Source organism: Sinocyclocheilus anshuiensis, unplaced genomic scaffold, assembly GCF_001515605.1.
Source record: "Sinocyclocheilus anshuiensis isolate Anshui unplaced genomic scaffold, SAMN03320099.WGS_v1.1 scaffold348, whole genome shotgun sequence".
Lineage (NCBI taxonomy): Eukaryota > Metazoa > Chordata > Actinopteri > Cypriniformes > Cyprinidae > Sinocyclocheilus > Sinocyclocheilus anshuiensis.
In genome coordinates, this window is record NW_015555762.1 from 808,039 (window position 1) to 826,438 (window position 18,400).

The 18,400-nt window shown below is 35.6% G+C and overlaps 2 protein-coding genes across 4 annotated transcripts in view; one reads left to right on the forward strand and one right to left on the reverse strand.

The window, feature by feature from the left end:
* The window catches only part of LOC107674006 (NEDD4 family-interacting protein 2-like), a 33,770-nt gene extending 23,566 nt beyond the window's left edge, over positions 1-10,204 (reverse strand). For all 3 annotated transcript variants that reach the window (XM_016467862.1, XM_016467859.1, XM_016467861.1), the window contains exons 1-3: positions 9,960-10,204; positions 6,040-6,202; positions 2,356-2,486 (exon numbers count right to left, since the gene is read on the reverse strand). In XM_016467862.1, coding sequence (XP_016323348.1) covers positions 2,356-2,486; positions 6,040-6,202; positions 9,960-9,995 — 330 coding nt within the window. In that variant the 5' untranslated portion in view covers positions 9,996-10,204. The remainder of the gene's footprint in view (positions 1-2,355; positions 2,487-6,039; positions 6,203-9,959) is intronic.
* A 1,896-nt stretch (positions 10,205-12,100) lies between these two features.
* The window catches only part of LOC107674008 (tubulin alpha chain-like), a 9,531-nt gene continuing 3,231 nt past the window's right edge, over positions 12,101-18,400 (forward strand). Inside the window, exons 1-2 of the mRNA XM_016467866.1 lie at positions 12,101-12,209; positions 17,796-18,018. Of these exons, the coding sequence (XP_016323352.1) occupies positions 12,207-12,209; positions 17,796-18,018 (226 nt within the window). The 5' untranslated portion in view covers positions 12,101-12,206. The remainder of the gene's footprint in view (positions 12,210-17,795; positions 18,019-18,400) is intronic.

Below are 18,400 nucleotides of genomic sequence, written 5' to 3' on the forward strand. Positions count from 1 at the left end.
TGCCGGACACGGCATCAACAGTATGGTGATTGGCCGAATACCTCAAGCGTGTGACGGAAATGTTACGCCCCTCACCATACTGTGATGCCCTGTCCGGCCGGATCGACGAGACATAAACATTAAAACCCATTATAAACGGGCTTGAGAGCGGCGCAGCCGGCGGATTCGACGAAGGAGCGTCCGGCGGGTTTGCGGTAACCACATGTGACGACCCCGGGTTGGACTCCGCTTCGTCCACGGTGAAAGCCGATCCGGCGATCCACAGCGCAAAGTTGATGTATTTCCTCAGCGACCAGCACGGATCAGCTCCAGGCATGACGAAGCGGATATCATCCTCTTTTGGAAGGCCAAACAAAGTAGTTTCGCTTTCACAACGAAACACGCAGCGCCTTCACGACATGGCGGCAGCGGCAACAACAATAATACTACAGCGAGAATAAAAGTTACGCCTTCTTTCTTTACGTGAACATCGTGACATAGACATGTGGGGGCGTGTTAGAACGAGGCGTTTTAGGTAGGCGTGGCTGACTCAACTTTTATAAAGAGCATCTCTTTGGATTTTAGTCTTTGCAACTTTACAGATCTTCTTTATGCACCAAGAGCTTGTAACACTTCAAAGAGAAAGGAAAAATTGAAATCGCATCATATGACCCCTTTAATGACAGAATTTAAATTTTTGGGTGAACTATCCCTTTAACATCATTCATCATTTGGCTCTGACATAAGTAAGTGCCGCATCTAAAAAATAAAGATGTCTGTCTTTTCAGCAAACAACATTTGACTGCAGGACTACTACTGGCAAGTTTTTGAACTGGACTGCTCTGTAGCCATTCACTTTCACTGTATGATTTCACTTTTGCACAGCATCAACTTTCTGCACAACATGTTTGTGTTCCACGGGTTTGGAATGACACGAGGCTGACACATTTTTGTGTGAACTGCTCCTTTATGATCCAGCCTACGCCTTTGGTAACCCAGCCCGGCTCCACACTGATACCGCAGATACTCACAACAGAGCTGCTGAGGTTGTATAACAAGTAAAAGTCTTGAACAATGCTCTAATTCATTCTTTGTTTCTGAAGTGATTTCATAACAGAGCACCAGCATTGGGTGCTTGCTCTCTCGCTCTCTCTCTGAATGTCCTCAATTTGCAATTGCAGGATGAAGCAACATTCAAATAAATAAATAAAGTTTGTAATAATTGAAATAATTGAATGTTGAAAGAAGTCACCAAGGCTTCATTTATTTGATCAACAATATAGTAAAAAATTTAATATTGTGAAATATTATTACAATTTAAAAGAACTGTTTTCTATTTGAATATATTTTAAAATGTCTCTTATTCCTGTGATGCAAAGCTGAATTTTCAGCATCATCAGTGTCACATGATCCTTCATTAGAAAATCATTCTTAATATGCTGATTTGCTGCTCAATTATTATTCATCATTATTAGTGTTTAGTTGTGGTTCTTACCGTTTCTGCTGCTTAATATTTCTGTGATACGTTACTTGATGAATACAAAGTTTAAAAGAATGGCATTTATTTGAAACAGAAATCTTTTGTAACGTTATAAATGTTTTTACTGTCCCTTTTTATCAATAATGTGTCCTGACAAAAGTATTAATTTCTATTTTAATACTTCCTTACTTATCGCAAACATTTGAGTGTATCAGGGTTTCCACAAATATATGAAGCAGAACAACCGTTTTCAACATTAATAATTGTAATAAATGTTTCTTGGACAGCAAGTCAGTATATTAGAATGATTTCTGAAGGATGAAACCAATAGCTGCTGAAAATACAGCTTTATTTTATTATTTTTTTGTTAAGTCACAGTATTCAGTAAGTAGTAATTTAGTACACCATTTCAAAAATAGAAACCACATTGCTGTATGGAGGTCACCGCAAAAGAGGCTCAGAAAAAGGAAGTTAGTTCATTTGTTTACAGATGCCAGTTGGTTTGTGATTCTGTTATCTAACGCAATGACATTCAGACCATCTTAAGAGTGTCCAAATACTTTTCGGGGCCACATTACATAAGACTTCTTCATCTGAGCTCAGAGAAATCAGAGTATCTGTGGGATTCTCTTTCTAGGTCATGGCTTTTATGGCACACCACATCCTCAAAAAGGCTCTCCTTATGTTACTGCTAAAAGCTAATCACACATGATTTTAAGAGATGTCCCATTTCATTTTGGTCATCATTAAATCATAGCAGCATTACTACAGCAATTTATTTCCTTTGAGGGAATTTTTTGGACTGTACCGAAGCTGCAGTGGAAAGTTGTGCAAATCGAGGGCTTGGCGTTTGGTTCTGCAGAACGTGTGGGTGCGTAGGCTGATGAGATACTCACTCGTGGAATGACCTCCACCGCTGAGACAGCCATGGCTGCTGCTTTGGCCTTCTCTGCCTCATCGTAAGTGGGCAGAGACGTGGCAACGCTGTATGGTGGAGGAACGGGAAAGTCCCCCGGAAATGTGCTCTCTGAAATGCAATAGAAAACACAGGTCAGCCATACGCCACACATTTCTAGCTATGAGTCTTCTAAACAATGAGTCTTCCAAACTTAAGTCAAGCATCACGATTACTATTGCCCATATTTAGAGATCTGAATAAAACGCAAAGCACCAAGCTGTGACGCATAACTAGCCATCAGACTTACGAATTTCACCTTTGATAAAACATGCATAAGAACCGATAGACTTACACTGAGCCACACCTAGAGACCAAAACACAAGACACAGAGGTCAGCTCTTTAGACTTGGGTCAATAACTAGAGACCTAGCATCTACACAACAATGCAATCATTTCAGACTTAAGATTTTAATTGTAATCTTAAGTGTGCTAAAGCTTGCAAATCTCACACTGGGATCGGTAAGATTTTTAAATGTTTTAGAACAAAGTATTTTATGCCCACCAAGGCTGCTTGTATTATATATTAAATAAATAAATATTGTGAAATATTATTTAAATAGACAAATAAAAGTCTTCGTTAAAGCGCTATAAGCCATGAACCAAGCCAACCAGCTATGAGGTGAATCACAGCAGTAATAACTTTGGTTTGAAGCAAAAAAAAAAAAAAAAACTTTTTGAAAATCAGACAAAAAGGTACAAGACTGTGTACTTTAACAGCTTTAATGAGGGAAAGAACTACAATCCCATGGCATAACCAAATTAAAAACAACTGAGGAATATAAAACTACCCATTTCAAGTTGTTGATTGTGAAAGTGAAAGTGACGTGACATGTGGCCAAGTATGGTTACCCATACTAGGAATTAGTGCTCTGCATTTAACCCATCCTAAGTGCACACACACAGCAGTGAACACACACACCGTGAACACACACCCGGAGCAGTAAAACAGAAACAGAATATATATTAAATATAAATATATATAAATATATTCTGTGTATACAGAAACAATATATTTATTGTAAATTTATTGTAAAATATGCATATATATATATGCAAATATTTTAGTGTTTTAAGATATAAGGACTCGATAACATCATGTCAAAAATTTTCTGATTGGTGGAATTTTCTTCACAGCATCAAGCATCTCAAATAACAAAACTAAATTAAAATTTGAAAACAAAATCCAAATCAAATAAACAAATAATAAGAATAAAATAAATAACTTCATATAAACGAACTGTGACTTTTCTTGTGCTCTTTCCATTTAAAATTAGAGCAACCAATCCAAACAAAGATGCTGAATACATCCAGCATGAGCAGTTTTTGATTTAAATTAGATTGTATAATTTCACAATTTAAAAGCAAAAGCAGAATAGCCTGACTTTAGCTTTGTGAAACTATGCTACATAAAACATCTGCACGAAACAAAAACAGCAGATATGCAAATTCATTCTCTGACAGCAGGTGGCGCTTATGGAACAGCAGCTATACAGTGTTTCCTTGGTTACCGCTGTAAACAAAGCAGGGCTGCACTACTTTAATATGCATTATACAGAGGCCAAATGAAAAGAAAATACCATTAAACTTTTCTGAAGACAGTGTTCACCTCAGAGATACATTCATATAAACTCCCGCCCCTGACTGCATCACGATTCATTTAACATCTCAACTGACTTGATTCAACTGAATTGTCACATATTTATAGATTTTCAACCGGCTCGGGGTGCATCGTTACATCCCTACTTAAAACAAAAGTTGCAATAATGCAACAAAAGCATATACCATCTATTAACAACCATGGCCCTCACAGTAGGTCTGTCTTTAAACCTTTATAAGTTATCGTTAAAATTAATTTCCCTATGCAGAAAATGAATGGCATTTTTTTTTCCTGGAACCAGACTGTTGTACTCTATTATCAATGTTGAAAACAGCTGTGCTGCTTAAAATTTTTGTTGAAATTGTGATTTTTTCCTCCCCAAAATTCTTTGATGCATAGAATCTTCAAAAGAACAGCATTTATATGAAAGCTAAATCTATATATGCGTCTAGGGCTGCACGGTATATCGAAATTATCAAAATATCGCAAATGTAAATATCGCAATACGCATATCGCAACGGCATGCGATATCATTATAATTTTAATAATATGCTACTTAAATCAAAACGTTGCAAAAGGTCAAAGTTTTAGTTCAACGCATATAGCAGAAAATTGCTTGACGTTAAAAAGAGTTATTAAGTGCATTAAGTTGCAGAAAACAACTCTTTGCCGTCTCGTCTTGCTATCTGACAGACTCACACCTGAAGCGCTCGCACAAGCCGCATCTCGCACAGCGTCTCTTCCGTTCTGCCGCACACGTGCACACGCGCACACACAGAGAGACGCGTCTCAGACCGAGTTGATTCGTCTTTCGATCATTCTCGTAAACGCAGTCGGTTATGTTTTAAATGAATGTAAACAGCGGAGAAAGAAATCAGATGTGTATCATTATACTGGATCCGTGCAGTCGGATTTAAAGGGACAGCAGCCTATAAATACGTGCTGCTGAATATACCTGAAGCGCTCGCACAAGCCGCATCTCGCACAGCGTCTCTTCCTTTTCTGCCGCACACGTGCAAAGTGCGCGCACACACAGAGAGACCGAGTTGATTCGTCTTTCGATCATTCTCGTAAACGCAGTCGGTTATGTTTTAAATGAATGTAACAAAACAACAAAATGGCTATAACAAAGATTAATCTAAATGTAATTCATATAGTGAACACTATGCAGTGTTATTTTACACTTAATGATTACATTTCTGTACCTGAATACTACCGTTTATTTTATCTATGCTTGTAAATTGTGTATTTTTTTTTTCCTTTTTCTACTGACTGTTCACTTTCCTTTAATCATGTTTGAACTTTCTCAGACTATAGTTTTTGCTGTGGTATATGAAGAAGTACTTAAAAGTGTGTGGAAAGCAAAGTTACAATGAATAATGTGTGTCATAAATTTTTTTGTTTGTATGTTCACATTGATGTTAAATTACATTTTCTGATTTGTGACATTACTTTTTAAGTAATGCTAAAACACTGCTGGTCACTTTCAGAAGTTATAGTGATTCTTTATTTTCCAAGAAAGAATGTGAAACAAATTGGTTATATAATTTTCATTTTTAAATATTAAAAAATATCATTTAAATTGATTTTACACACTTTAAGCAATATCGTATCGCATATCGAATATCGCATTTTTCTTCAATATCGCACAGCCCTATATGTGTCTATTGTCATTTTTATTCAATTTAATAAATCAATTTGCTGAATAAAAATATTCATTTCTTTGAAATAATTAATCCTACTGACCCTAAACCTTTGAACAGTAACCAACGGCAATGATGTCATTGTAATATTTGCATAATGAATTGGACAGAATCCGCATTGTGTTTATTTTCATACACAATGACTAAAATCAAAACGTTGAGTGCCACGGCAGCTGCAGCTGATGCATCATTTACGCATGTCGAAAACGTTTCTATTCTATTGCAATATAAATATAATATAAATACAATATAAAATACATTTCTAACCTAGTAGATTCCTGCTCTTACTCTGGAAATAATAACTTTTTCCAGGTGTCTGTACCTGGTGCAGCTGTTGCTCCGAGCGCCACGCTGGCATAAGAAGGAGGCGGAGCTTCCATATCCACCGCGGGGTTGCTGATGCCTGCGACGGCGGCAGCGGCCTGGGAGGATGTGGACGGCTCTGCACCGGCGGCCCCTTCAGAGGGATCGTCCTCATTGTGCAACTGAGGAAGGATAGAATCACAAAAGTTCAGAGTCAGACTGAAGAATCTTGTCGTTTAATTTAAGACCAATCTGACAAGGTCTTGTGTCTTGCATTGGCTTAAATGACACCATGATGTACTCAATGAAGGGAGGAACACTGCAAGGAACACGTCAACAACTTGAGTCAACAACTTGGTCTCTTGGGTCGCGTAACCTTACTGTCCTCGCCCTACGATGAACTAAACAATCTGTGAAGCTAAACTTCAAGAATTAAGTGTTGCAAAGAAGCACTGAATAAAACATTTAGTATTAAAAAGGAGTCTTGAATCTCAATCTGCACAAAGTGACCTGAAAACATCTTCTGGTAATATGACAGTTTAAGATTGCAGGGAACACACTTGGTACATCAGAGCGCAATAGGATGCACGGTTGTTTGCCAACAAAGTTAGCTAACAGGTTCATACAGTAACAGGAGAGCGGCGGTAATGCAAACCACGAGATCGAGGCACAAGGCTGTGCCTTCAGCTGCACCTGTTTGATGTGTCGTTAGAAAGCAATCGTCCAAACAGATATGAGCGATTCACCAGAGTGAAATTAGTCTGTTTCACATTTTGGGCAGTTAGTAGTAATCCTCATAGTAGTTTTGTCACAAAACCAAAACTTCTGTAGTTCACACCAATGCTAAAATGCTCAGGAATTTAATAAAAATTAACTACAGCAAAAATGCATGTGCTCATCTGCATGTGCTTTTATTTAAAAAGCATTAATATCAATATACCGAATTAGAATTTTAATAGCAACTTTAAAAATAAAAAATAAATAGCTACTTCAACTCTAAATATCAATAAATGCCAGAAATATTCCTATAAAATTGAACCAGACAGCTCTGAATTCAAATGGTTTTAAACAAATTAATTATGAAATTATCTCTGGGTAAGTAGTCTGGTTTACTACACCACGCCTCCTGATAATATCTAAGGCCTCCCGACAGAGCTGAGAGTCACAGAAGTCTTAGCATAGGTCAATGCTCTTAGGTTCAACTCTGCTATACTCTATGAAAAGGCTAACAGAAACGGGATTAGATCCAGTGAGAGACAAAGTTCACATGAGAATGATTACACTGTAACATCAGGGCCACATCAAGGACAGCAAGAACGCCAGTGGTGAATTGTGCTCTCACTTTGCACTGACGACACCCACCAGACAACCTGCATTGGCATTACAAAAACACAACAACTGCCCAGGGACAAAGCAAGCATCTCCAGTGGTTCGCAATGGACTGTTAGAAGCACTATCATACTTGAGATAAACTCTACATCTTATCTGTGTTATGACTAAGACTGCACAGAATCAGTTTGATAAAACTTTAAAAAGCCCTCACTTGACAATGTCATTTAATCTCTTCTCTGCAGAAATATTTGAACTAGGGCTGCACGATAAATCGCATGCGATATTTAATGCGTATCGTGCAGCCCTAATTTGGACCAATTATAAAAATGTCACTTTTGTTAACAAGTAACATACAAAAAATAGAGAGATGCATTGGGATTTATTGGTACAATATCAATTTCGATATTTATATTAGAGGGTTTTTTATTTATCGGTAGACATTGAATCTATATCGGCTGATACTTGATATTTAATTGTGCATTTCCCAATTTTTACATTTTATTTTTTTGACCCAAATGCTGGGTTGAGCCTTTTGGGTCATTTTTTGGGGTTATTTTTTCAGTGTTTGGGTAGTTTTTGTGTTACCCAGCTCCTGGGTCAAATGTAACAACCCAGTGTTTGGGTTGTTTTGCAGCTTAACCCAGCGGTTGAGTTATTTATCGCGGGGATTTTGCATCTTCACTTCATGAGAGAGCAGGTCTAAGCACCATCGAATTGATGCATTCTTTGGTAAAATACAGGTTTGTGTACATTTTATTTTATCTATAGTTACACGTGAATTACTTCTGTTTAATGTTGAATTTTTCTTGTAATGTTTGTTAAACGAGTTTAAATATAGGCAATATGTATAGCCTATTAAAAACGGTAAACAATGCTGTAAATGATAAATAAAGGAAAATAAAGGAAGTTATCATGAAAACCAGTGGTTGTGTGAAGTATTTTAGAAAAGTTCAGAGGATTTAAATTAATCTGTAAACATTATGTAATGTATGAAGTAAAATATAAGCTAGTAATATAGTAAAAATGAATAAACCCATTATGCTGTGTTAATTTAACCCAAGATGGGTTCTGTCCTATATTTACCCAGCCCTTGGGTTAATAACAACCCAAATTGGGTTGTTTTTAACCCAGTGTTTTTTAGAGTGTATACTTGCCATCTAACACTCACTTAGTCAGTTTTTTAACTTAATTCTTAACAGTGTTACTAAATAACTAATGTAACATTTAGCAGAAATTAATCTCAATCTGAATATTTTTAATACTGTACATTATAATGTTGTGATGCCAAAATTAATTTCAAATGATTTCAGTTTTAAAATGTAATTTAAAAATGCATTTATTGAGACAAAATAGAACAGAATTTCAATTAGCCGTGTATCATTATGAGCCATAACATTAAATAACATTAAAAATAATTATTGGTTAATCATATTTTAATGTTGGTGTATCCATAACAAATATTTACATTTCATACATATATATTATATTACTGTTTATTTTATTTTATTTTATTTGAAAAAGTCCCCCCCAAAAATTGGTTTAACATGTTGGACAGCATTTCGATATCACTGCACTCATTAATAAAAAAAATAAAAAATAAAAAAAAAGGCAATGTGATTTTGTTTTCGATTTTAGGGAATGTCAGGAAAGTCTTTCCTGCTGATACATTTGAACTCCCCTGAAAGCGTCAAATGTTCGGAGTGTACATGTGACAACTCAAATTTACTTGGAACGCACCAGTGATACCTCAAACGTCAAAATGCACCCAACGTCCCATACATGTCTATGACGCTTCAAAATGCATTTGAACCCCAAAATCTTACAAGATTCTGTGTACACCTGTGAAAACGCACCGATTATACCTCAAAATCGAACGTCATAAAGCGCCCAACGTTCCTTTCTGTGATGCGTCAAACTGTATTTGAACACCCCAAAAGAGTGCACCAGACAGCGCTGGAACGCACTAGTGATGGCTGAACGTGCTGGTCTAAGCTGGTCGGACCAGCATGAACCAGCAAAGGACCAGCTTAAACCATCATCAAAACATACCTAACCAGCATATGCTGGTTTTTTCAACAGGGTTTCTATGGTAAAACTGTATCCATTTTATTATTATTATTTTTTTTATGTAATTGTTATTACAAAGCTACTGGTACCATGGCTACTATATCAGATCTCCAGCTTGGTAAGGAACTGTTCAAACAAGACGAGTTCCTGAGCTATTTTTCGTTGCGTTCTTGCGTCTCCGCTATTCGTTGCACACATATCAGATGAACGTTTTTGGTGTTTAATAAATCGAGACGCTGTGTTTTAATTTTAAGGGAAGGGAGAAGGGCATTTTTTAAGTTAGGACGACAATATAAAATGAGTTCAGCTTTGCAAAGCTTCCATTCAGTTGCAAGCCGTTTAGCGGATCTAAACGCCAGAACGCGTTCTGTGTGAACTGACGCGCACTTTGTAGCGGTGAAGGTGTGATGATGCGGAAGTCATGAATGTTTAAAGGCAATCCGACAAAATGGCAGTAATCAGCAGCTCGGGTATGTCAAGTCTATTGTATAACATGGGGTGTTTGATCGTCTTATATAACGATGGCTGAGTTAGACTTACCACTTGGTAGCGGCTCGCCGCCTGGTCCATTTTCATATACGGCCAGCCCAGTCGGCGGCGAATAAAACCAGTATATCCTTGATTAGTTCAAATTAAAGACAGCCCTCGATCTTACGTGAGATCATATGGCACGGATCAGTCATATACGGAGACGGTAGTAGTTTTTCCCATTCACACAATAGCCATGATTTAACGCGAACGCTGATGCAGATACAGTCACGTCCTAAAGCGAGTGGGAGGAGCTGTCCATGACGCAAGCGTGACATCGCACGCTGCGCGTCAGACCCTTTTTATTTAATAATATACAGAGATCGACACATATAACTGTATTTGAAAAAATGTTTATAAGTGCTATAAGTAGCTGTTATATTCTCACCAGGTATACCCAAATGTTTCATTTCCATGCAAGATAGGCTATATGTATGTGACAGACTGGAAAAAAAAAAACAGGCTTTTTATTTTTATTTATTTACATATTTTTCAGTTTAATTAATGGAGTTTTGGAAATATAAAATGAGCCATTGTTGTAAGGGTAGTCCTATATAATTATCATTATATTTTTCATTTTTATTATTTTTATTATTTTTTTATGTAATTCGAACTCTGTGTGTTTTTGGAAAAACTGACAAAAGTTTACATCCTTTTCCACTTGAATATTTGTCCTTGAAATGTACGTGCTCCTCAAGGTGACCTGACAATAAATGTTGTGTAAACATGGCCCTGTATTAATTTGAGCATACTGATGGCACCGTTAATTCACTGAACAATCTCTATCCCCGTGTGGTTTTTTATCTTATCTGTCAAATTATAAATGGAAGGTCAAAGTGACAGTGCAGTGATCCTTCAACTACCAGATTGCAGTTCTGAAATCAAGCATGCATACCTCCATCTACTGGACAAATACTGCAAAAATTGTAGATTATTTTGAAATATGACTAAGAATACATGCAATATAATAATAATAATTATTATTATTATTTATTTTTTAGATTTAAAATTCGAACAAAATTCTTTGAAAGGCAGCGAAATATCAGATATCATGTACAAATGTATGTGGGGAAAGCTGGATTAAAAAGTAAATACATTGAGTAAACAAGCATACAAATAAATACATACTATCTATAAATAAAGTATTATATTTTATTAGCATACATTTATTTATTATAAATATTATTTAGAAACACATAAAATATTTTTAAGTTCTTTAAATTGGTTTAAGTTTGAGTTCATCTGATATATCAAATGTGTTTTATATAAAAAGGTCTGAAGAACAATAGAACAGAATAATGTGACAGTCACAATATCAAAAGAACCATAGATGTAGCCTATATAAATATGTAATTTATCTAAATATTTTTTAAAGTGGACTATTTCATATAATCACCTCATCCTGTGTAAAAACAATATGTTCAGATAATATTCAGTGATGTAGTGGTATGACACGAGTGATTAAAACAAATATGATGTTTTCTAGAAGAAGGAAAGTAACATTATTTAAAAGCAGCTCAGCTCATGCATGGCTTTTAGCACACTGTTGATGTGATTTCTTTTACAGGCACTAGAGGGCCACCTTAGGCAGGGCCATAAACATGACTGCTTGTTGTCATGCAATGAAGCTGTGCCAGATCCAGCAGTCTAATAAACGAGCAATACCTCTAATGACTACCATTTCCACTAGTCTGTTTACAATAAAATAAAATCACTAATACAAATCATTGCTATGTGCATTGAAATATATAGAATATACAATGTGTGAAATAATCTATACCACATTAACTAAATAAAAATACAGAGTACCCTGAAAGTGATTCTAAAATAGAATATATATATATTGTTTTAAGCTATAAATATTTAAAATAATAATAATAATAATGTAATTTAATGTTGTTCAGTTATAATACGTAATACAATAACTATCTGGCAAAATATTTAATATAATGAAGTAATAAAGAGTAATAGAAATAATATATATTGACCTAAATAATTTTCCCTGAACATTTTTATGAAGTGTTGTTGTTTTGCATGGTCTTGCTTTATTTTGTGTCTAAATATATTGGCCTACATAAGCACAGGGAGTTTTGCAGGAGTGTCAGGTTGCCCCTCCTCTGTGCTGCTGTAGGTATAAAATCAAACTCCTGTCAGTGAGACGGTGAGACTGTCTCACTCATACCCCATTGCAGGTACGCAGTGAGAGTGCAAGTGATCTTCAGACTATTTTCCTGGCAAAAATCCCAATTCTAAAGCAAAATGGTGAGTAGAATATTATTTGTCAATAGTTAATTCTACTGTGCTGTAAGTAAACATATTGAGCAATCACATCATGCACATATTGGGTCACACCGAGCTAAGAATATATGCACGTGTTTGATCTACTTCATTGCGTGCAATGAACTTTAATAATATATTAACAAAAATAACTGGAAATGGAACAGAATTTGAATGCACTTGATGACTCATAAAATATAAGTACATACAGTAGCAGCAAAATAGTGTGTGTAACCTTTGAAATAATTATGGTCAAATGTTTATAAAACATACAGTATAAAACCACTCCTAGAGGAAATAAGCATTTATACAACTGGACTTGTGACTACTAGCCCCAGTCTCTTCATATAACTGAATTTAGTCTGTCTCTTTAAAAGTGGCTACTGAATTGGATGCTTAATGTTTAATTTGACTGTTTTATATGCCATATTATTTTTATAGCTAGCTGTGTTTTACCACCACTTCATATTTACAGTATGGAAACTACTGAGAGCTTTATGTCTTAAGTAGTGCGGTTATGGGTGTGTTTGTGATTTTACTGAACGCTGATGTGGCTCTCAGCATGTCTGTGTGTGTCCCACGATCCAGATGAAGTCACTGAGCTGTTCATGCTGGTTGAAAATATGTGAAATAATAATAAGAGAAAGGTGCATCTTAATCAAAGAGTAAAACTGAGCAGTAATGAGCTAGAATTGTTGTTCTTGATATTAAGATGGCATCACTCAGTAGGCTGGGTTAAATGTAGGCCTATAGTCAATAGTTTGTGAATCTTCTAGAATCTCAAGGTTTGATTAAATGTGTGAAATATTGTGTGCCGAGGCTCATTTAAAACAAACCTGCATTTTAAAATGGATTCATTGCCAACTCGCCCCCAGTGTACAACTAAAACAGTGTTGTAGGTCTCAACGCCTGTTTTTACATGGAAAATATATTAGAACCACATGTGTAGGAGTTTGTTTTGTGCTAAATTCCAAGGACAAATGGTTCTCACATTCTAAAGGTCCCAAATCACACCCCTGAGGCCTTTGTGTTTGTCTTTTGGGTGCTTTGGATGCCACCACGACCTTTAGAAACATTTCACAAGAGACGTTATTAATTGTCATCAACCTTGGACTGTCTAAAACATGATGTTTGCGATGTGACATGTCTATTTTATTTTTTAATATCTCATGAAAAGCATTTCTGTTTTCTTCTTTACAACTCATGAGGTAATGCCACAGTAAAGTTAACAATTAACAAACTGTAGTCTGTGTCATATCTCACCTTACACTTTGTAGCCATAAGTCACTTATTTGCTTTTTTTCAATCAAATTACACAATACAGTTGAAGGTGGAAACTAATGTCAAATTCACTTATATAAATTAGTGAATTTGTGCATTTTAAGATAATTATTCCCATTTTGTAAGTCAACATAAATTGACAAGATGTGATAAGAATGTAAGCTAAATGCTTAAACTAAATATAGGGTTAATTTTGTTGTTATAATTCTACAGAAACAATAATAATTTGTAATCATTCATCAGCATGAAATAGTTTGCTCCACCCTTTAAAATTATTTTCTTTTTTTCACTGACAATACCTAGGACAAGTCGGTTATTATGTTAACAAATAGGCAAGCAGCTATTTGGGCGTTGTTTTAGTAAACTCCTATTCAGATCTGGCTCTGTTCTGATCAATCCAAACAGTTCCCAAAGAATAAAATCCCACTTTCAATGTTTACGCTATCAAACTATGTTGCATTATAAGAGTAAAATGGATTGTAAATACTGTTTCATGTGTAAGTCTATGCCACTAGCACAACCTAATGGAATTACAAACATAATGATTGTCTCCAAACAGGTTTCCCAAACACATTTATGGCATATTTAAGTCTTAAAGAGGATTTAAAAAGTCTGTGGCCATACATTTCACTTTCCATATATATATATATATAGAGAGAGAGAGAGAGCATAAGAAATTTATGAGACAGCAGAATCTGCAAAGTAAAAAAAAAAATGCTGGAGGACAAGATATCAACTCACTGTGGGGTCAAAAGATGAGCAAAAAGGGCTCATGAGGCATGGGTTGGTGTTGAAGGGTTTGGTGGTGGAAGAAGAGCTAGTGGGGAAACATGACTTGTAACACAACCCATAAATAACTTCTAACCTGGCTGCCATGCCCAAACTAGGCAGTCCCATGTGCCTGTGTAATGCACCATCCCCCTCCCCACTGACTCACCAACAGACAGAGAGGGACGGAGAGTAAAAATAGGGCCCAACCCCAGGAGAATGAATTCAGAGGAAGAGTCATGCCCACAGAGGAGAAGCAGAGTCTGGATATTTCTTCTCAGGCTGATGTAGGCCACTTCTCTGGAGCGCAGACACAGATTTAGGGGCCGAATCATTACAGAGCACTTCTATTGCAACCATGTGACTCTTCTTTTGCATTGGTGTCCTCACTGCTTTGATAACATAATGGCAGTACATTTTTGCATTTGGCAGATACTTTTATCCAACGTCATTTGCATTTATGTCCTGGGAATCAAACCCATGAGTAGAGATACAGAATCATACCTTCACATACTGTATACAGAATATGTCAAGGAATATTTGATTCTGGAATTCTACTACTTTATTCTTATTGGCCAATCACAATATTCTGTCATCAAATCTTTTGAATGACAACCAGTGCTTCTTGTATCACTCCTCGCTCTCTTTTTTTTCCCCTCGCATAATAAAATCATTTTAACTGAAATCCATTAATCCATTTGTTTATTATTTGATGTGTATTATGGCTATATAATCACTTTGCATCAGGGTCCTGATCATGTTTTATATATATATATATATATATATATATATATATGTGTGTGTGTGTGTGTGTGTGTGTGTGTGTGTGTGTATATAACTTCTTGACTGTACATTATATATTTTTGGAGATTTTACAGTGTTAATATATCATGTTTTGGAGATTGGTATTCTGTAAGTGTATTTTATTTTATTATTTCATTTTACACTTTCATTTAAAAGTCTGGGGTTGGATTTTATGTTTTTGAGTCTCTTGTGCTAACCAATGCTGCATTTATCTGATCAAAAATACATTAAAAACAGTCATTTTATTATATATTATTACAATATCAATAACAGTAAATATATTTTAAAATGTATTTTTTGTGATGCAAAGGTCAATTTCCAGACTTCAGTGTCACACGATCCTTCAGAAATCATTCTAATATGATGCTGTTTTGATGCTCAAGAAACATTTCGTATTATTATCAGTGTCAAAAACAGTTGTGCTGCATCATATTTTTGTGGAAACCGTGATACGTAGAAATAGAAATATTTTTGTCTTGTCACTTTTGGTTAATTTAATGCATCCTTACTGAATCAAAGTGGGTTTCAACGCTGTAATTTTGAATTGTAGTTTATATACACAGATTTCTTTTGAATGAAAATGTGTTATTGTTTTTAAGTTCATAAGACACATTTTCCATTTTGTCTTCTCATCTCCCTTATTTGCTTTTTCCCTCCATTCTTTTTCAACAGTCTTTCAACCCCCTTTTAGTACACATGCTATAAATTCTTCATTAGGGTGTAGCTCGCTCTCTCCTCTGATATAAACCTGTTGGGGCTGTTGTTGACACCTCAAGCCTTTTCATGCCTCTTCAGACTTGCAAGGGAGTGTGTGACGAGCAAGGAAGATAGTGTTTGTGGAAGGTTTCTTGTTTATGTGTGAAAAGAAAATAATGGCTATGAGGGTTAGTAGGTCTGTCTGCCATATGTGGCAACTGTCACATCATAAACGCTTCCCAGGACGAGTCTTTCAGGAAACTCCCTTTCCAAACAAACAGAGGTGTTTAACATGCTATAATATGAATTCAAGCCTGGCTTGGACTTTGTTATCTCAGGGTTGTCTAGATAATCACAAACCCTGACGACAAACATGTTTGGGGGCTTTGAGAGATTCAGCCAACACATTTTCTCTGTCCTCTGTCAGCTGCAGTCATCTGTGACTGACGTCCGGTAATCGACCAACCGCTGCCTAATATAGAAAAGAACAATTTTTTTTGTTTGCTTCTGCCCCCTGGTGGGCAAAACGAAAGTTTGAAAAGCAGCGACTTATTTTGAATTTGTTATATTGTTATATGCAGTTAAAATCCTGTTGTTGTTGTTGTTATTATTATTTTAAATATTTAGTTATTTGTTTGCTTGCTTGTTTGTTTTTGACATTTTTGCATCTTTAGATACGGAACAGAAAAGACAGGAAATTGAATAACTGTCACCGTCCCACCTGTGGGACGCTTGACGCTCTTTTTTTGCTGTTGTCCTTTTTCTCTATCAAATCTTTTAGTAATCATCATAAAGTATATATCATTTGAAAGCTTAGAAGCCCAAGATTCATCCTGTGAAAACCATTTTGAAATCGGACATTGCGTTACCATGGAAATGGTACTTTAAAATCAGTTGGCGGTCTCCTCCCCCTTAGTGGGCGGTGTCATATTACAAAATGCATTATGGTCTTTTAGAATCAAACCTTTTTATAATCTTGACAAAAAACATATCATTGGAATGGCCTGAGTCTCGGGATTCCATATTTGGTGGATATTTTGAGATAGAAGTAATATTGACAGAGAAATCTAGATAATTGTGACAGAAAAATGCATAAAAATTTTTTAATGGAGTTTGAATGGCACCCGGTGGCTGTTTGTGGTATGACGCCCTAAATAAAATGTCACAGGAACCTAACCTGTTATGTAAAATATTTATAATAAATAAAATAAAATTAAATTAAATTAAGACCAATTTGCATTTCCAATTGGAAAATTTGGACCAATTTCCAATTTGCAATGCATTTTATTTACAGTACATTTAAACTTCTATAACTTTAAAAAAATAAATCCACTTTTGCAATAATCTGCTGACTTTCTTCTTTAAAAAGAGACCAACCTTAGGTCTGTATTCCAAAGTGTTAATAAATTACAACAATTTAAGTTTGGATAGTGCACGTTCATGCCTATTTTAAAAAATGGGGGGTGACAGTTAAGGGGTTAAGAAAGTAAATATAGGGTTGATTTTGATTTAATATTGACTTGAACCGCTAAATGTTCTATAAAGGTAACAGGGAATGTTCAAAATATTCTGGCAAGGTTCTGTTAAAGTTATGAATAAACATTCTCTGTACTGTCAATAGCATCTTAGTTCTGTTCGCAAAATGTTAGCACAAAATCATTATTTATATATCATTCGTAGAACGTTTTTTATGTTTTAGTTAGACATTCATCTAACATGTTTTTTTAATGTTGCTATTTGTTTCAGAATGTTCCAAATGAACATTCCATAATGATAAAATAGGATGTTCCGTTAACATTCGCACAAGCAAGAAAAAAAAAATGTTTAAACATTGAAAAAACTGTACATTTTGAATGTTCAGAGAATATTCTGAAATAACGTTTTCATAACTTAATGGGAATATTAGCAGAACATTCTTAGAATATATTTTTTGTTAGCTGGGTAGTTGTAGGAGGAACTCTGTGGAAATTACTGTCACCTAATATGTAACACAGTTGCTAATAATCTGTTTCCTCTCCACAGCGTGAGTGTATCTCTGTCCACGTTGGCCAGGCTGGCGTCCAGATGGGGAACACCTGCTGGGAGCTGTACTGTCTGGAACACGGTATCCAGCCAGACGGACAGATGCCCAGCCACAAACCAGTGGGTGGCCATGATGACTCCTTCACCACCTTCTTCAGTGAGACTGGAGCTGGCAAATATGTACCCCGTGCCATCTTTGTAGACCTTGAGCCAACCGTCATTGGTAAATATCATAATGGTGTTTAATTTGTATTTGTCATATGGGGAATGTAAATGAGTAAAATCATTGCAGCCATAGTTGCATTTATAATAGAAAGAAAAGAGATGGCACACTGTAATAATGCTCTCACAACATTTAATAAACAGGATGGACAAAGTTTCAACAGGTTATTCTTCATAATATAAGTTACATGTACAAAGTTACAAGTTGTTTTTATCCAAAGCGACTTACAAAAGAGGACAATTAGAAACAATTAAACCAACAAAAAGATCACAAAATACTGTGACAGGTCCCAATTAGTCATGGGTCACCATAGCAAGGTTTAATTTAATTTAATTTTATTTTATTTTATTTTATTTTATTTTATTTTATTTTATTATTATAG